Source organism: Urtica dioica, chromosome 3, assembly GCF_054948205.1.
Source record: "Urtica dioica subsp. dioica isolate 48M chromosome 3, U.dioica_male_clone48M_v1_H2, whole genome shotgun sequence".
NCBI lineage: Eukaryota > Viridiplantae > Streptophyta > Magnoliopsida > Rosales > Urticaceae > Urtica > Urtica dioica.
The window spans coordinates 20,302,754-20,321,964 of NC_142758.1; the positions used below are offsets into that span (position 1 = coordinate 20,302,754).

General features: G+C 38.1%; 1 protein-coding gene and 1 pseudogene across 2 annotated transcripts; one reads left to right on the forward strand and one right to left on the reverse strand.

Annotated features, from left to right (window-relative positions):
- Nucleotides 1–279: 279 nt before the first annotated feature.
- LOC149402470 (transcription factor bHLH30-like) lies at nt 280–3,551 on the reverse strand. 2 transcript variants are annotated; one of them, XM_089609885.1, is made up of 3 exons: nt 3,084–3,551; nt 2,396–2,952; nt 280–1,124 (listed from the first exon to the last, which is right to left on the reverse strand). In XM_089609885.1, the coding sequence occupies exons 2-3, from the start codon at nt 2,936–2,938 to the stop codon at nt 588–590; spliced, it is 1,080 nt and encodes a 359-aa protein (XP_089466011.1). In that variant the 5' UTR covers nt 2,939–2,952; nt 3,084–3,551; the 3' UTR covers nt 280–587. The 2 variants fall into 2 exon arrangements, with proteins under 2 accessions (XP_089466011.1, XP_089466010.1); XM_089609884.1 differs by having other exon boundaries at nt 2,396–3,551.
- Nucleotides 3,552–6,163: 2,612 nt separating this feature from the next.
- On the forward strand, nt 6,164–6,879 carry LOC149402471 (RING-H2 finger protein ATL74 pseudogene; annotated as a pseudogene).
- The last annotated feature ends 12,332 nt before the right edge of the window (nt 6,880–19,211 follow it).

The window sequence follows — 19,211 nt, forward strand, 5'->3', positions numbered from 1 at the left end:
CAGTCCTACAAATGAATTCAGCTCATATATACACACACACACACTTCCAGTCCTACAAATGTTTTCAGCTCAAACTAGGTCTCAAAAACAGCTATTTATGATGTAAATGCATGCAAGTGCAATGCAATAAGTCTGTATTTTACTTACTACCTTGGGCCTTTCTATAAGGTTTCCCTGCCCACGAAAAAGATATGTCCACTTATTCTTACTCTTAATAACAACTAATAAGTACCTCATCCTTTCACTTTCACCAACATACGTATGTGTATGCAAATATAGTTCTGGAGAAACGAAAGTACGTACACAAAACACCACACCATCATTACATTCCATATATATATATATATATATATGTATATTTTTATATATATCTTGTAAGGAAAGACAATACACATAATAACCATATTACCAAACACGCCATCACGTAAAAAAGAAACGAAATTAAATAAAAACACAATTAAACACCCCCAAAAAATAAAATAAAAATAATATCACAAACACCATGAAGACAATAAATAAAAAGACCTGATCATGGGTTGAAGTACGCGCGGAGTTCCAAATCCTTCCCTTGTGATAAATAATAACAATCAAGGATATATGTTGATGTTATTATTATTAGCCGTCCTTTGCCTCTTGACACTCCCCGAAGACGAATCTTGATTCCCGATCTTCTTCTCTATCACAGCCTTAAGCGCCTCTTGGATCGACGTAATACAATACTGAGGCTGGTCGTTGTTATAATTATTACTGTTGTCATTGTTATTATCATCGCCGTCGAAGTGATCTTCGTCGTTTTCGTGGCCTAGCTCATCGTTGTTATTGCCATGATCTCCTGTGACAAAGAGGACGTTCTTGACTCGGCCGCCGAGGGTTGTGATCTCGGCCTTGAGAGTTCTCAGGCGAAGGGCTTTGAGGGTCTTGATCAGGTCGGGGATGAGATCGGACCGGTCTTCGCAGCACAAAGAGGCTTTGATAACGAACCGACCTTCATCGTCTGAAGCGTCATCGACCGTGAGCTCGTCGCTCTCGGTCGGGACGGGGCTCGTCTCCGCAATAAGCGAGGTTTGGCGTTTCAGCTCCTTCACGTGTTGGATTACTTCGGCTAGGAGTGAGGCTTTGTCAGTCTGTGGATATATAAAGTTACAAACATGGGATGATAATGGTTTAAAGTTAAAAACATTAATGTCAATATGTATCGAATTGATGTGTATATATGTAATGTAAGAATTGATTCGGTCAAGTCAAAATTAATAAGAAAAGTAACAACTTTTTCTATCAGTTCTAGAGAGAGAAAACGGGTGTAGATTAGAAGCCTAAAAGTGGTTTGTTTAGTAGAGAAAAGACAATCTTGCAGTTCGAATTCCGTTACATTTTGGTCATTCAATTTCAATAATTTCAAAAGAAGAGAATTATTTCTAAGTCTGGCTTGCTTTTAATAAAGAGTTACATTTCGGAAGGATGAGGCCCGAGATAAAAAATAAATTTTTTAAAAAATATAAAAAAGACTGACAATCATGCTAGTTTGTCTACTTAACTTTCCCCAGTTACATTATATATATATATAATATATATATACATTATATATATATAATGTATGTGTGTATATGTGTATGTTTGACACTTTTGCACATTTCTAAGTGTGATAAATATAGCATGGGTTGGGTTGTATCCGGCAAGAATTTTCCATGAGAAGCTTTTGGACAGTTCTGTGGTTTCTCTTTTTTGTATCAACTTTGCGACATAAAAGCCTTTTAATGTCCATATATTTTGCTTTTAATTCTTCGTCCTTGGAACTATTGCAAACGACTCAGCCAAGCCCAAGAGAGACAATAACAACCACCAGCAAAGATAAGCAAACAAAAAAGAGAAGGAATAAATCAAAAAGCAAGAGAAAGAGCTAATAATATATGGTAGGTCTCTTGAAGAGCGCAAAGCAAGCACTACTTCAACATGGTTATCAACATCATCAGACAAAATCCTAACTACGAGAATCTCTCAAAAGATCTAAAGAGAAGATCTTTGATTAGAAATACCATAATAAAAAAAAAATAACCAAAAGCGTTGCGTCTTTAAGTACCTACATCATATAAATATGAATCTTTATCATCCACAGTAAATATAATGCAAAGAATGTACTAAATTAAGCTAAAAAAACTAAAAATATTAAAAAATGAAACGAATAGTTATATTATACATACAAAAAACATATAGAAATCTTCTATAAAAAAACTGTGTATACTATAGAAATGAAACATATCGTGCGCGTGATCATTATCATATAATAAACATATATCATCAGAAAGACGGACACTATACTTGACCCATTTAAAAATAATGATTACTTTAGTGTAGTGCGATATAATATCTATACGTATATGTAATCGTATATACTTACTTTGGTGGTGCTGGGCAATAAGCTCCTGAGTTTGGCAAGGTGGTTATTAATCCTCTCTCTCCTCCTCCTCTCAGCTTCGCTATGACTCTTCGAAGCCGCCAAAGCCTTTGCGTCCATGATCTCCTGAGCCGTCATTTTCCCCAGCTCGGCTTGGAGCCCGAACGGCACACCCTGCGTGGGTCCCACTCCCACGAGGCCGTCGTAACCGAACGGACCACCGGTCCTTCTCCCGCCGAAAATCCCCGCGTACGGCGACGAGTGGCTTTGCAGCGGGACGTGAAACGGGTCGTTGTTCTGGTCAAACCGGGATGCGTTGACCGGGTTGAAGCTGGGTGGAGGAATCGAGTTCTGGTGGTGTGGCCAGGTTTGGATTGGGTCTGGCGGGAAGATTAGGTTTTGCTGGTGTTGCATGAGCTGGTTTTGGTGTTGGTGGAGAAGAAACTGGTCTTGGAAGGCTTGGATGTTTTGTTGGTGGATTATGTTCATCTTGTTCATGCCCTGCGAGCACTCTCCTTGATCGTCTTGCTTCTCGGCGCACATCATCTTCTTGGTTAGGGCTTGATTACATGTGTTTGTAGTACGACGAAGGAAGTGAGATTTTGTTCCTTTGTACTTTCCGGGATATTTATGGTATGTATATATGGTGAGACAAACGTATTATTATTAGGTATATAGAGGACAGACAGACCTTTGAGGGGTAAGTTAAGAGCAAAAAGCCAAAGGCTAATTGAAACCTTGATGTAAGCTCTCTAAAGAATAGCTGTTTGTGTGGATTTCTTCCTCTTCTCTTCTGCCACGCCTTTGATGTGTGGGGTTTCGTTTTTTGGTGTTGGGTGTTGTGTTGTGTGATATATAGTTTGCTTTGCTGACCACTACCCCCCTTTTTTTTCTTTTTTTCTTTTTTTTTAATCTCAACTGTTTGATCTTCTTCTCTGGTTCGGTTTGCAATTTCTATTTAATATTTTCAACCATGAGCTTTTCCTTTTTCTCTTTGGTGGTGGCTTTTTTCGATATCTAAATTTTGTTTCCTTTTTTTTTTTTTTTCTCTGATGAAAAATCTGTAACCTTTCCACCACCTAAATGTATAGTCTGTTGAGTAGTATACTCCTAGTCTCTCTCCTTTCCTTTCTTCTTACGTCTCTCTCTCTCTCTCTCTCTCTCTGTAGCTTTATGGGTGTGGCCCGGGTTTGAGTTTTACTATTAATAGTTTTTTCTCATTATTATTTTAATTTTATGTGTAATCCCTATAAATATTATTATAAAAAAAAAAGACAAAAAGCTAACAAATATAAAATACCCATGAAGTTAATTCACTAATTAAAAAAAACACTTGTTTGGTGATATGTGATTGGTCGAAAGAGTATAATTACCCTCTGTTTGTTCAGTTAGAGAGAGAGAGAGAGAGAGACGTGAAACACGAACAGGAACAGAGTGAAACACACAACACACAGATTGTCGACCGACCAAAAACCAAAAAGGCTCAGGGTATCATGATGATAAAAGGGTTTGGGTCTGCTTATCCCACTCATTAAATTACCTTAACTTATATGTCCGTAAATTATATACAGCTGAATAAACTTGAACTAGTGTTTGGCTTTTACATAAATTTTATTATGAAACTGTTATGCATTACTAGATTATAGTTAAGATAATAAAATAATAGGTTTTTAAAGAAAGAGTCGAAAGTCTAGTTTTTGTAGTAAAATAATCAAGATTTGACACTGTCTATAAAATATTTACATATAGATAAAATTTATCATGTGATAATTTTGAATTGATTTTAATATTCATGACTCGTCTTTGTTTTTATTTTATATGATTAATTCGTTTTCAAAATAATGTAACTTGTCTATTAAAGTTTCATTATCACATTTCTGCACATTTCTTTCTTTGTATTGTTTCATAAATTTTTTTACAATGCAAATAAAAATCTTTATTATATTGTCTTACGCAGTGACGGAGCCAGCTAAGGCCCAGGGGGGGCTTAAGCCCCCCATCAAAATTTTGTTTTTTGCACTTTTTGCCCATTTTAAAAAAAATTACATTTTTTTCCCTTGAAAATTTATACTTTTGGCCCAATTTTTATAAATTTTTTACAATCAAGCCCCCCATGAATTTTTTTTTTCAAATTAGCCCCCCCTGATGGGCTTTTCTGGCTCCGTCACTGGTCTTACGAATATATTTAAATTTGTACTATTTAAAAAGTGTTAGTGATGCATAGTCTAATCTAGTTAGTAATTATATATATAATCTCCACAGACAAGTGTCCTTAAAAAAAGTTTTGACTATTTTATTGATTTTAAATAATAAATATCGATTATTTAATATTTTATTAGTTTATAACCACTATTTAAAATTAAATGTTCAATTAATTGAATTAATTGAACCGTCGATCGAGCATTTACAATGGAGGACCTCGAGGTGTCTTAGCAATAACGAACAAACAGCATCAATGAATCAAGTTACGCCGGAATTCATGAATTTGCTCTCGAAGCGAAGCGAGATACATATACTCGTATCAAGGTATCGGCATCGAAGATGCTCGTAGAGGTATCGAAGCGAAGCGAGATAATTAATTTAATTAACTTCGACTTAGTGAATTATTTATCTAATTAAATGAAATTTTAGCTAAATCACTAATAGAAATTAGAGGATTAGCATACTAATAAACACCATCCCTTTAGCATTTACATGTATGCAATCTGTATACATCATAGTGAATTATGTATATATCATAGTTATATGGGCCTTTTTAATTCTGACCTCGGTCAAGCCCCCGCGTTCTTCCATACTCTTGGCTATTTACCACGCCACCCTTTATTGCTTCCCCAAGACCATGTAATCATTGTGTCTTGGAACTCTCTCTCTCTCTCTCTCTCTCTCTCTCTCTCTCTCTCTCTCTCTCTCCCCCCCCCCCCTGTAATCTGTGTTGTGCATATACTCTCGAAGGTATCTATAATTTATTTATAAAAAAAAGTATCCATAATTTATCTCCTCATACGTACGTACCTTATTGCATAATGTAACACATGTTTTGTTAGTTCATAACCTCCTCGCAACGAACAGGTCATCTATAGGGTTAGCATTACTGAAATTTTTATCAAGATTTTTTTTTTTTTTTTTTTTGTAATTTTAGTTTTTTGGATTTAATATTATATTAATTACATCATGAATACAAAACAATTAGATATTTAAGTTTGAGGTTGTAGATATAAAGTTGATATAAAATCCCCTAACTATAATTATAACTTTTTTTTTTGGGTAATTGGCGGCATAAATACCTCAACCTTTCGGTTTTATACACTTTAATACCACATCTTTTTTTTTCGCGGCTAAAATACCTAACGTTGGTTATTAGCACCATCGTTAAGTTTAAGGCGTGAAGTGCCGACGTGGACTCTCAAAACTTAATAAATCGACTGAAAAATCTTTCTCTGCTTCTCTCTTCTGAGTACCTGCAACTAAAAGGACAAAGCGATTCTCTTGTCCTTCTCGTCGAACCTCACGGCATCGCCGAGCTCGATCGCGTGTCTTGATTGGTCTGAGTCGACGAACTGCTGTGCTGGCTGGGAAGGAATCTCCTGCGATGCTGATCGCGACCGAGTCACCGCTCTAGAAGACTCGCCGGTCCGATTCCGCTGGCGCTGGCCGGTTTGAGCGGGTTAAGCGAGCTGGACCTCTCGCGGAGCTCTTTCTCTGGTTCAATTCCACCGGAGATTCTCGCATCTATGGCTTAATAACACAAGCCTACGACGGGAACGACAAGGGATGATACTGTTGGAGCAGCAGCAGGGAAACAGAACGACCATCGGCGGCGGCGAGGCGAGCTTCGACACGAACATGGTGATAATCCTCGCCGCGCTTCTCTGCGCGCTCATATGTGCTCTGGGGCTAAACTCGATCGTCCGGTGCACGCTGCGCTGCGGCCGCGGCCTCGAGCCAGAGTCCGCCGACCGGAGCGCGGCGGCGCGTTGGCTGAAGAAGAGCGCGTTGCGGCGAATCCCCGTGGCGGCGCACGGACCCGGCGCGGCGGCGGTGGGGACGAACTGCGCGATCTGCTTGGGCGAGTTCGAGTCCGACGAGAGGGTTAGGGTTTTGCCTCTCTGGTTTTTCAGTCGATTTATTAAGTTTTGAGAGTCCACGTCAGCAGTTCACGTCCTAAACTTAACGATGGTGCTAATAACCAACGTTAGGTATTTTAGCCGCGAAAAAAAAAGATGTGGTATTAAAGTGTATAAAACCGAAAGGTTGAGGTATTTATGCCGCCAATTACCCTTTTTTTTTTTAAGAATTGCACAAAAATTTCCCCATTAATACAAGTGAATGACATTTTAGACATAACACGAATTTAAGTCGAGATAAATTTAACACTTGTACAGGTGTTCGTTCTTCTTGTACAAACTTTCGACATAAAGAAGGATAAAAAGAACACGCTAAAATTCGAACACTTATGTGGTTCTTTTGATATGCCTTACAACTGTTGATAAATAGATATAAACAATCACGGTTTGAGAGAATGCAGTGTAATCATATTTCCAAAAAATTCATTAAAGTAATCATATTTTCACAAATGTAAGATTGGGATGTTTGGTTGCAAATATAAAAACAATGAAAGTATTTATAGATTATTGAATAGATAATAAATAGATAAATAGTTCTTAAACAGTAAAATACACAAACATGTAAAAATAATCTTAAAATTTGTAAGAAAGGTAAACGTCCTTCAATAATATTAACCACATGATATTTTTAATTTTATCATGATAAATTTATATTGGTACTTCTCATTTATATATATATATATATATATATATATATATATATATATATATTTATTTATTTATTGTTTTGACTAGGAAGATCGATGAAATGTATAAATAAATATTATACTGTTTTGAAAGGGAACCATTGTAGTGCTTAAAGAAAAATAATTATCACCAATTACTTTGACATAAACATATGAAAAGTGGGGAAAAAATGCACATCATATAAACAAACAAATAAATGTTTAAACTATGCATAGTTAAACTATCGACTAATTTTAAAAAATTAAATTAAATATTATCATTGGGGTGATAATCTGAAAGCCATATTTTTTGTATTAATATTATTTTATTATCAGATAATTTTTACTTAACTAATAACATTTTCAAGAGTCTTTTTTAACATTTACGCATAACAAAAAAAGATAATACAAACATGCTCGATAATATGATTCACATTACCTTCTACCAAACATACCCTAGTAAGTGTCGCTTTTGAAAAATAAACAATGTCATACAAATTTTTAGAAATTAATAATCGATTATTTAATAAACAAATCAATTTGGATGCGCAACATCAAGCGAAAATCAATGAATTATGGAAGCCATTTAGTAGCTCAGCAATTTACCAATCAAGTGAATCAATTTCCATGGTCCAATAAGACGCTGCAACATGGAGCGTGGCAGGCTTTGGATGCCACACGTTTAGAGAAGATTCAAATTGTTATAAAATTTTCTTGGACTACAGTCTCTTTGTTCATTTAGTCGTCCTTTTGTTCTTACCGATTTCAATAGAATTTAAGAGATAAAATTCAGAGAGAGAGAGAGAGAGAGAGAGAGAGAGAGAGAGAGAGAGAGAGAGAGAGAGAGAGTTTTGATTATGTGAATATTCTACTTGTTATTATGAATGACTAAGTTATAAGTATATATAAAGAAACAAAAAAAGACAAGCAATTTAATGAGAAAATTCCCAACTAATTGTATCGGGAATGACAAAGAAATAAATATATACAACTCCCGAAATTATAGCTACGATGTCGATCATATGATGATTTCGAGGTCGAGCTTGGAAGTGGAGTTGAACTTCTATAATCCCCCTCAAGCTTAATGGTAAATAATGAGAAGATCAAGCTAGGTACATAGCTCGGAAAAACTATCTCGATGGAGAGACTTGGTGAGAATAACAGCAACTTGATGTCGATTCGGAATGTCCTCCATTGCAATGATTTTTAACTCTATCTTCTCAATAATGAAGTGTCAATCGATCTCGATATGCTTCGTCCTATCATGATGATCAAGAATATTCATCGCAATGCTTAGGGTATCTAGGTTGTCACACATGAGATTAATAGGACTTTTGAACTCGGTCTTAAGATCATCCATTTAGTAACTCAACAATTTCCCCATCAAGTGAATCAATTTTCGTTGTCCAATAAGACGCTGGAACATGGAGCGTGGCAGGCTTTGGATGACGCACGTTTAGAGAACAATCAAATTAATATAAAATTTTCTTGGACTACACTCTCATTGTTCATTAAGTCGTCATTTTGTTCTTACTGATTTCTGTAGAATTTAAGAGAGAAAATTTGAAAAGAGAGAGAGAGAGAGAGAGAAAGAGAGAGAGAGAGTTTCGATTCTGTGACTATTCTACTTTTTATTATGAATGATTAATTTATAAGTATGTATAAAGAAACAGAAAAAGACAAGAAATTTAATGAGAAAATTCCCAACTAGTTGTATCGGGAATGACAAAGAAATAAATATATACAACTTCCGAAATTATGGCTCCAATGTCGATCATGATGATTTCGAGATCGAGCTGGGAAATCGAGCTGACCTTCATTACTCCCCCTCAAGCTTTATGGTAAAAACCGAGAAGATCAAGTTTGGTACACATCTCGGCGAAACTATCACGATTGAGAGACTTGGTGAGAATAACTGCCAATAGATGTCAATTCTGAATGTACTCCATTGTAATGATTTTTAAATCTATCTTCTCACTGATGAAGTGTCGATCGATCTCGATATGCTTAGCCCTATCATAATGATCAGGATTCATTGCGATGCTTTGAGTATCTAGGTTGTCACACATGAGAATAATAGGACATTCAAACTCGATCTTAAGATCGTATATATAATAACTCAACAATTTCCTTATCAAGTGAATCAATTTTCGTTGTCCAATAAGACGCTGCAAGATGGAGCGCGACAGGCTTTGGATGACGCACGTTTAGAGAAGAATCAAATTAATATAAAAAATTTCTTGGACTACAGTCTCTTTGCTCAATTAGTCGTCCTTTTGTTCTTACTGATTTCTGCAGAATTTAAGAGAGAAAATTCGAAAAGAGAGAGAGAGAGAGAGAGAGAGAGAGAGAGAGAGAGAGAGAGAGAGTTTCCATTCTGTGAATATTTTACTTGTTATTATGAATGATTAGTTTATAAGTATATATAAACAAACAGAAAAAGACAATAAATTTAATGAGAAAATTCCCAACTAATTGTATCGGGAATGACAAAGAAATAAATATATCCAACTCCCGAAATTATGGCCTCCAATGTCGATCATGATGATTGCGAGGTCGAGCTCAGAAGTTGAGCTTAACTTCAATACTCCCCCTCAAGCGTGATAGTAAATATTGAAAATATCAAGTTTGGTACACATCTCGGAGAAACTATCTCGATGGAGAGACTCGGTGATAATAACTGCCACTTGATGTCGCTCCATTGCAATGATTTTTAACTCTATTATCTCACTGAAGAAGTGTCGATATATCTCGATATTCTTCGTCCTATCATGATGATCAGGATTCATTGCAATGCTTAGGGTATCTAGGTTGTCACACATGAGAGTAATACGACATTCGAACTCGATCTTTGTTGTCAATGGTGCCCACAAGAAGAGTTGTAATCTTTATTTTGTACATTTGATGTAATAAAGTCTCATGAAGACTCTTGCTTGTAATTGCCTATTCATTCATTAATAAAGTTGAAACGTTCATTCATTCTTTCTTTGTTTGAAGCTTTATGATAAAACCTTAGTCTTTTAGTCCATAAACAAACTTAACAACTTACGAAGAGACAAATGTAGATTTGCATGAACAAACTCTTCGTAGTTTGCTTAAAACAATATATTCGCAATCTTAGGGTCAAAGGACTATTGACCTCAGTACGATTGTTAGAAGAATCTATGATGTTTGGTTATGAGGCATTGAGAGTTGGAGACTCTATAGTTCTTCTAGGTATCTTTCGAAGGTACTGAATTGACCAGTGCACTTCTAGAGACAATATAAGAACAAACCATTTAACCTCTTATGTCTCGAAGTCACTATGTATGAATTGCATCATGCTTACCTTAGTCCTGAAATGAGACATGCCATTTCACAGCTTAGTATTCTCATTTGAGAAAGTCAGAGTTCGGACTCACTATGTGATTCCGAACAGGGCCTATTGGTGAAGTACTAAGTTGTGAGTATGTCATGAGTAACTTTGTGAAGTTCTCATAGATATGGAATTCATGTACAAGATTGCTGAAATGCAATGCATGTCACCTCATGATTTGTTCCTTGGAGTGTGAATAAATGAACTGGCCAGTGTCCAAATTGAGTCCTGACTCTTTTGGATGAAACAATGTGACTTGTTAGCTCCTCGTCAATACATTGTTTATAACTTATTCACAAGCGACAAAGGAGTTGAGGAAATAACAGCTAAAAGGGTAAAATGGTAATTTAGTAAATCCCGACTAGCTGATGACATTCATGAAGGGTAAACATAGATAATATTTACTGGATCCGCTCATTATAATTAGGTGAATTCTTGAGTAGAAAGTAAATTCATTTGAACCGAGAGATTTTCAGTGTCAACTCTTTAGTGGAGTCAGTTGGCATTAAGCTAAACTTGGAAAAGGTTTGTGAACTTTTGAGTCCAAGTGTTTAGCTCAAGCTTTGTTCATTTGGGTCCATGAGGTCAGTGTCATGAATCACATCGATAGGAATAGTTAAACTGGAAGCTAAGTCAAAACAAGAACAAAAATTGTCAAAGGGGTATTTTTGTCTTTTGAGACATAGGATGAAATGAATGTCAATAAATTTTTTGACAAGTTCATTTGATGACTTAATGTCACTCGGCCATGACTTGATCATTGGGCCTTGTGGATTAATTTCATTTCATAAGAATTTTATTGAAAATTCTAAATGGGCCTTTTCTTATGTTGTCATGAACAAGTGAAGAAAATTGTAGAAGCTTTTTCTAGACATAATGGGCGCCCAACATACCCATAGGATGAGAGAATATTTTGTGCATAAATGTATCAAGATACTTGCCAAAAGAAAAAGAGGAAACAAATTTCCTATGCTTGCCATAAGGAAATTCGGCCACACAAGCAAGGAGAGAGCAAGGAATAAAAGAGGAGACAAATCCAAGGTGTCATTAAGGCACATGTTGGCCGTGTGACTTGGATAGGAATGGGCAATAAAGATTGCTCATAAAGCCTTGGAAAATAAGAGGAAACTACTTCTTTCCAAGGCCAACCATTCTCCTATAAATAGGACCCTCATTCATCTCATTCTATTCATTCCACATAAGTTAGAGATTGAGAGCTGCTCTCTCTAGAACTTGTGGTTGCCGCCCCTCTTCTCTCTCTCTCTAGTTTATTTTCGATTTTTCTTGTTTTGGCACCTAGGTCCTCACTCGACCTAGTGTTTAGCTCTGCGACTTCAAGACTCGTTCTTAAGTCGTAGTGTTTAAAAGTGCCCACTCACTAATTCCTTTATTTCGAGTGATTTAGTGATAGAAACTTTCGTGGTTGCTCGAGGTGCCGAGGAAAGAAAGAGAGACGTGCTGCGAGGGGAGACGAGCGTTGCAACTTTCTAAGAGCTTCTCAAAGATCAAGCTTCAAGAAAGGTTAGTAAACTTCTTACCTCATATTAGTTTTTAATTACATGTACTTGCACTTTGTCTAGGTTAGTAAAAAACCGTTTTTACTTGTAAAAGAAATTTTTTAAAATTCCACCGCCTACCGAAGCGTTAATTATTTTCTTAAACCCTAGATCGATTCCAACAATCTTAAGATCGTCCATATAGTAACTCGACCATTTCCCAATCAAGTGAATCAATTTCCGTGGTCCAATAAGACGCTGCAACATGGAGCATGGCAGGCTTTGGATGATGCATGTTTAGAGAAGAATCAAATTGATATATAATTTTATTGGACTACAGTCTCTTTGTTCATTTAGTCGTCCTTTTGTTCTTACCGATTTCAATAGAATTTAAGAGAGAAAATTCAGAAAGAAAGATAGAGAGAGAAAGTTTCGATTCTGTGAATATTCTATTTGTTATTATGAATGATTAATTTATAAGTTTATATAAAGAAACAGAAAAAGACAAGAAATTTAATGAGAAAATTCTCAACTAATTGTATCGAGAATGACAAAGAAATAAATATATACAACTCCTGAAATTATGGCTACGATGTTGATCATATAATGATTCGAGGTTGAGCTGGGAAGTCAAGCTGAACTTCAATAATCCCCCTCAAGTTTGATGGTAAATACTGAGAAGATCAAGCTTTGTACATAGCTTGGAGAAACTATCTCGATGGAGAGACTTGGAGAGAATAACTACAACTTGATGTCGATTCGGAATGTCCTCTATTGCAATGATTTTTAACTCTATCTTCTCAATGATGAAGTGTCAATCGATCTCGATATGCTTCTTCATGTCATGATGATCAGGATTCATTGCAGTGCTTGAGGTATCTTGGTTTTCACACATGAGATTAATAAGACATTCGAACTCGATCTTAAGATCGTCCATTATCTGTTTCAACCACATCCTTCATACATTCTGTTTGCCAAAGACTTCTATGCCTGGACTCGAGTTTAATAGGTACACAAGCCAGATGTAGATCTTGGATATGTGACATATCATGCCCAGTCAGCGTGTGTGAAGACTTCTATATCTGGACTACTTCTTTTCTTAAACCACAGACCTGTTCCTTGGACAGATTTGAGGTATTTGAAATTCTCATGACTGCTTCCATGTGGACTTTTGAGGGGTTGCTCATGAATATGTTGACCATACTAACTAAGAGTTCGATGTCGAGTCTGGTGTGCGTGAGTTAGATGGGTTTACCCACAAGCGCTTGTAATCTTTCTTTGTCTATGGCTATCTCATTGTTGTGGACTACAAGCTTCATATTTGGTTTGCAATCGAGAATGCATTTTTCTTTGAGGAGATCCAATGTATATTTCTGTTGAGACACAAAGATGCCTTTCTCAAATCGAGTGACCTCCATGCCTAAGATGTATTGCAAACTTTCAAGATCCTTGACTTCGACCTCGGATGACAGGGTCTACTTCAATCTCGCGGTTTCTTCAAGATCGTCTTCTGTTATGACTATGTCGTCCATATATACACTGAGGATGAAGTGTTTGTCTTGAGCTGAGATTTTAGAGAAGAGTATTGGATCTGCTTCCTTTGCGAGTAGTTGCATTGTTTAAGCACATGAGTGAACTTTCCGAACCAAGCTCGAGGAGACTTCTTTAGCCTGTATAGGGACTTCTTCAGTTTGCAGACTTTTTTGCCATCTTTATTGTTCTCGAGACCTGGTGAAATTTTCATATAGACTTATTCTTCCAATTCACCATTTAGGAAAGCATTCTTCATATCGAGTTGGAGAAGTGGCTAATCCAAGTTTACCACTAGAGAGAGAAGAATTCTGATGATGTTGAACTTAGCCATTGTGCGAAGGTTTCTTGATAATCAATATACGCCTAAGTGTACCCTTTGGCAACGAAACGAGCTTTGAACCTCTACACGGTGCCATTCGGATTGTGTTTGATGGTAAACAACCATATACACCTGACAATTCATTTTCCTGGTGGTAGCTCGGTGATCTCTCATGTATCATTCTGTTCGAGAGCTTGGATTTCTACATGAGTACCAGCTCAGCATTCTGGAATCTGGAAAACTTCTTTGATGGACCTTGGCACTTCTTCCTGGTCTATTTTCGTCACATAGGCTTGATAGCTTGCTGAGAGATTTGCATTGTACACAAAATCTTCAATCATGTATGGGCAAGTCTAAGGGAGATGAGATGTTACCTTGTTCACTCTTTTCATTGAACTTGTTGCGAAATAACTCGCGCACGCAAGTGTACGTGTATCGCTCAAGTTTATTTGCCCAGTCTTTCAACGAGGTGCTCACCGTCTTCTCCAAGATTTGCTTGATCTCTCGGTTGGAGACTTCCGCTTGACCATTAGCTTGAGGATAATAGGCCAAGCTTTTCGGTGAGTGACGCTATATTTGGTGAGGAGGGCGTCGAATTGCCTGTTACAGAAGTGAGAGCCTCTATCGCTAATAATGGCTCGGGGAGTACCATACCTCATGAAGATACTCTTTAGGAACTTGAGAACCACCTTTCTGTCGCTTGTTGGTGTGGCTTTGGCTTCGACCCATTTTGAGACATAATCCACCGCTAGGAGAATGTATTTATTGTTGTAGGAAGATTGGAACGGGCCCATGAAATCGATTCCCCAAACATCGAACGGCTCTATCTCGAGAATGTTGGTGAGAGGCATCTTGTTACGGTTGGAGATGTTTCCGATTCGTTGGCACCAATTGCATGAGAGGATGAATGTACGGCAATCTTTGAAGATCGTCGGCCAATAGAAGCCGCATTGTAGGATTTTCGCCGCCATGCGATTCGGGCCAAAAAGTGTCCGCCTCACTCTAGGTCGTGACAATGTCGAATGACAGAATCGGCTCTTCCCAATAGTATCGCCGGACCTCCGAAAGGAATTTCTTTTGGTATGTCTTGAGGTCCTTGGGAATGACTTTGCCTACAAGATAATTCACAATGTCAGCGTACCAAGGTAAAGTGGCCTTTTGGACTACGAGGAGTTTCTCATCGGGGAAGTCGTCGTTGATGCTCTTGGCTCGGTCTGTACCGTGAGCGAATGTCTCGATTCTTGAAAGGTGGTCGGCCACCAAATTCTCTGTGCCTTTCTTCTCTTTCACTTCGATGGCGAACTCTTGTAGAAGAAGGACCCATCAGAGTAGACGTGGTTTGACATCCTTCTTGTCCATGAGATATCGAATCGCGGCGTGGTCGGTGTAGACGATCACTTTATTGCCGATGACGTCTGGCCAGAATCTTTCTAAAGCGAAGACCACGGCCAATACCTCCTTTTCCGTCGTGGAGTAGTTAAGTTGGGCATCGTTAAGAGTTTGGCTCGTATAATAGATTGCACGGAAAGCCTTATCTTTACGTTGCTCAAGAACCGCACCCACCGCGTGATCGCTCGCGTCACTCATGATCTCGAATGGAAGACTCCAATCCGGTGCGGTGACGATCAGAACGGTGCTCAACTTGTGCTTAAGGGTAGTGAAGGCTTCTAGGCATTTGTCGGTGAAGGCGAATTTGACATCTTTCTCGAGCAACCTGCACAACGGCTTCGTGATTTTAGAGAAGTCGTTGATGAAGCGTCGGTAGAAGCCCGCATGACCGAGGAAGCTTTGGACCCCTTTGACATAGATTTGAGGCGATAATTTCTCGATAGTAGAAATTTTAGCACGATCCACCTCCAATCCTCTTTCGGAAATTCGGTGGCCCAAGACGATTCCTTCTTTCACCATGAAGTGACACTTCTCCCAATTGAGCAAAAGATTCGTCTCTTCACACCTGGCAAGTACTCTGGACAAATTCTCGAGAAAAAGATCAATGAGGGGCCAAAAACAGAAAAATCATCCATAAATACCTCAATTGTTCTTTCTACCATATCGGAGAAAATGGCCATCATGCACTGTTGAAATGTAGCCAGCGCGTTGCAAAGCCCGAATGGCATTCGCTTGAAGGCGAAGGTACCATAAGGGCATGTGAAGGTAGTTTTCTGTTGATCCTCGGGCGCGATGGTGATTTGATTGTACCCGGAATAACCGTCGAGGAAGCAATAATACTTGTGTCAGGCGAGACGATCAAGCATTTGGTCGATGAAGGGAAGCGGAAAATGGTCTTTCCGGGTGGCGTTGTTGAGCTTCTGATAGTCCATGCAAATCTAGAACCCAGTCACCGTGCGGGTGGGGATAAGCTCGTTGTTGTCGTTCTTGACCACCGTCATTCCGCCCTTCTTTGGAACAGATTGCACCGACTCACCCACTTGCTATCGGAGATGGGGTAAATCACGCCGGCGTCTAGCCACTTGAGAATCTCCTTCCTTACCACTTCTTTCATGGCCGGATTAAGTCGTCGTTGATGCTCAACCGAGGGGCGGTGATCGTCCTCCAAAAGAATACGGTGGACGCAAAAAGATGGGCTGATTCCCTTGATGTCAGAGAGCGTCCACCCAATTTCCGCCTTGTGATCTCGTACAACTTGTAGAAGCTTCTCCTCTTCCTTCTCGTTGAGGTGATTTGAGATGATCACCGGGAGAGTGGATTCGTTGCCAAGGTAGGCATATCGGAGGTGAGCCGACAACTGCTTGAGCTCTAGAGTGGGTGGCTCTTGGATGGACGGCAGAATTTGAGCTAGGCTCTTCCCCAAACTTTCAAAGAATTTTCTCCGGAATGGATCGGATGCATCCATGTATTTTGCGTGACCTATTGCTTCACATTCAACAAACTCGTAATTAGTAAAATCGAATGAGTTCAAGAGACATACCTCAAGTGGGTTCTCGGATCGGTTAGCGAAGTCAGAGATGATTGAATTGCACATGTCGATCCGGAACACGTCATCGCTAGCTCTTGGGTACTTCATCGTGTTGAATACATTGAAGATGAACTCCTCATCTTGTACCCTTAGCTTTAACTCTCCTTTCGGACATCTATAAGAGCTCATCCAGTTGCAAGGAATGGCCGCCCGAGGATGATTGGAATGTCTCGGTCCTCCTCCATGTCAAGCACCACGAAGTCGGTGGGGAAAATGAATTTGTCGACTTTGACGAGAAGGTCCTCTATCACTCCTCGTGGATACTTGATGGAACGGTCTGCTATCTGAAGCGTGATCCTCGTCGACTTCACTTCTCCGATGCCGAGTTTCCGGAAGATGGAGTATGGCATCAAGTTGATGCTTGCCCCTAAGTCGCATAATGCCCTCTCAAAGAAAGTGTCACCAATCGCACACGACATAGTGAAGCTCCCCAGTATTTTTGTCACCAAAGAAAGTGTCACCAATCGCACACGGCATAGAAAGTGTCTCCGATGGGTATTTTTGTCTTTTGAGACATAGGATGAAATGAATGTCAATAAATTTTTTTGACAAGGTCATTTGATGACATGCATCACTCGGCCAATACTAGTCTTATTGGGCCTTGTGGATTAATTTCATTTCATAAGAATTTTATTGAAAATTCTTAATGGGCCTTTCTCATGTTGTCATGAACAAATGAAGAAGCTTCTAGAAGCTCCTTCTAGAGAGACTTGGGTGCCTACCCTATAGAGAAATAGGAGAGATTATTTTGTGCATAAATGTATGAAGATACTTGCCAAAAGAAAAAGAGGAAACAAATTTGTATATGCATGCATAAGGGAATCGGCCATGTTGAGAGAAAAGGCAACCATGAACAAAATTGGATACAAATCAAGGCTTCTAGAAGCCCTTGTTGGCCGAGTGTCTCAATAGGGAAAAGAGGAAATTGGCTCATGAATATGTGATATTCTATAGAAGAGGAAACTACCTTATTGAAGGTGAGACCTCTCCTATAAATAGGAGCCTCATTTCCTCACATTTGATTCATCCAAGTTTAAGAGATTTGAGAGACTCTCTCTCTAGAACTTGTGGCCGAAACTCCTCTCTCTCTCTAGTTTATTTTTTATTATTCTTGTTTTGGCACCTAGGTCCTCACTCGACCTAGTGTTTAGCTCTGCGACTTCAAGACTTGTTCTTAAGTCGTAGTGTTTAAAAGTGTCCACTCACTGATTCCTTTTATTTCGAGTGATTTAGTGATAGAAACTATCGTGGTTGCTCGAGGTGCCGAGGAAAGAAAGAGAGACGTGCTGCGAGGGGAGACGAGCGTTGCAAACTTTCCAAACGCTTCTTCAAAGTTCAAGCTTCAAGAAAGGTTAGTAAACTTCTAGCTCATATTAGTTTTTAATTACATGTACTTGCTCTTTGTCTAGGTTAGTAAAAACTGTTTTTACTTGCAAAGAATTTTTTTAAAAATTCCGCCGCTTCCCGAAGCGTTTAATCTTTTTCTTAAACGCTAGATCAATTCCAACAAATGGTATCAGAGCTATGGTCAAAGATATGCATGTACATGTTTTTAAAAATATGAGCTTGAAAATCGTTTTCGAAAGTTTACTAATTTTGTGACAAGTTAGAATTGTTATCTTAGATTTTTTTTTTAATTTATTGCTCTTGCATTTAAATTAAAAACCATGTTGATTTTCTATGATTTTGGGATGATATTAAAACACATTATAATCAGTTCTAAAAGTTTTTAATTTTTTATATTTAAAAACGTGTTTTAAAGGTTTGAGAAATTTCGGTAAATTTTGTGACTAGTTACCTTGTCTTTCTAGTTTCTTTTATTTACCGTATTCGTTTTATGCTTGTTGTTATTTATTTTATATCATGTTATTACCTTGCTAATAAAACACAAATAAAAGCTTTAACAACCATCATAAAACGTTCCGTTACACTCGATTCTTTTTCGCACCTAAAAAGAACCAAGCTTTAATTATTTCTTTTTCTTCGAGCTGGAGTAAACGCGCATTAAAAGTGGCATAACTCTCTGTTCAGAAATCTAAATTTAATGATTCTTGAGTCAAATTAAAGCTCTGTCTATCCTCTGTCCAATGCCACCGGTTTCGGCTCAAAAGGACATCGGAGCCGCCAGATATGGCGATTTTACTCCAAGGTGCGCGGCTGTCTGAAACTCCAGTTTTTTAGAAATCCGGATTTTCAAACCCCACTACCATGAGTTATAGAACTCTAATGAAAAAATTTTCTTGAGCAAAAATGTTTTTCATATGATTATAAACATGATGTGTAAGATTAAAAGTTTTGATTTTTGAAAGATTAATTGAAATTGAGTTTTTACAAAACTAGTTTGAATTTT

Bases quoted from the DNA above. Each gene is read 5' to 3' on its own strand.
- LOC149402470 (XM_089609885.1), bottom strand. From the start codon at position 2,938: ATGATGTGCGCCGAGAAGCAAGACGATCAAGGAGAGTGCTCGCAGGGC. The intron at 1,125-2,395 runs GTAAGTATATAC...ATATATCCACAG, and splicing joins TATTGCCCAGCACCACCAAA to ACTGACAAAGCCTCACTCCT.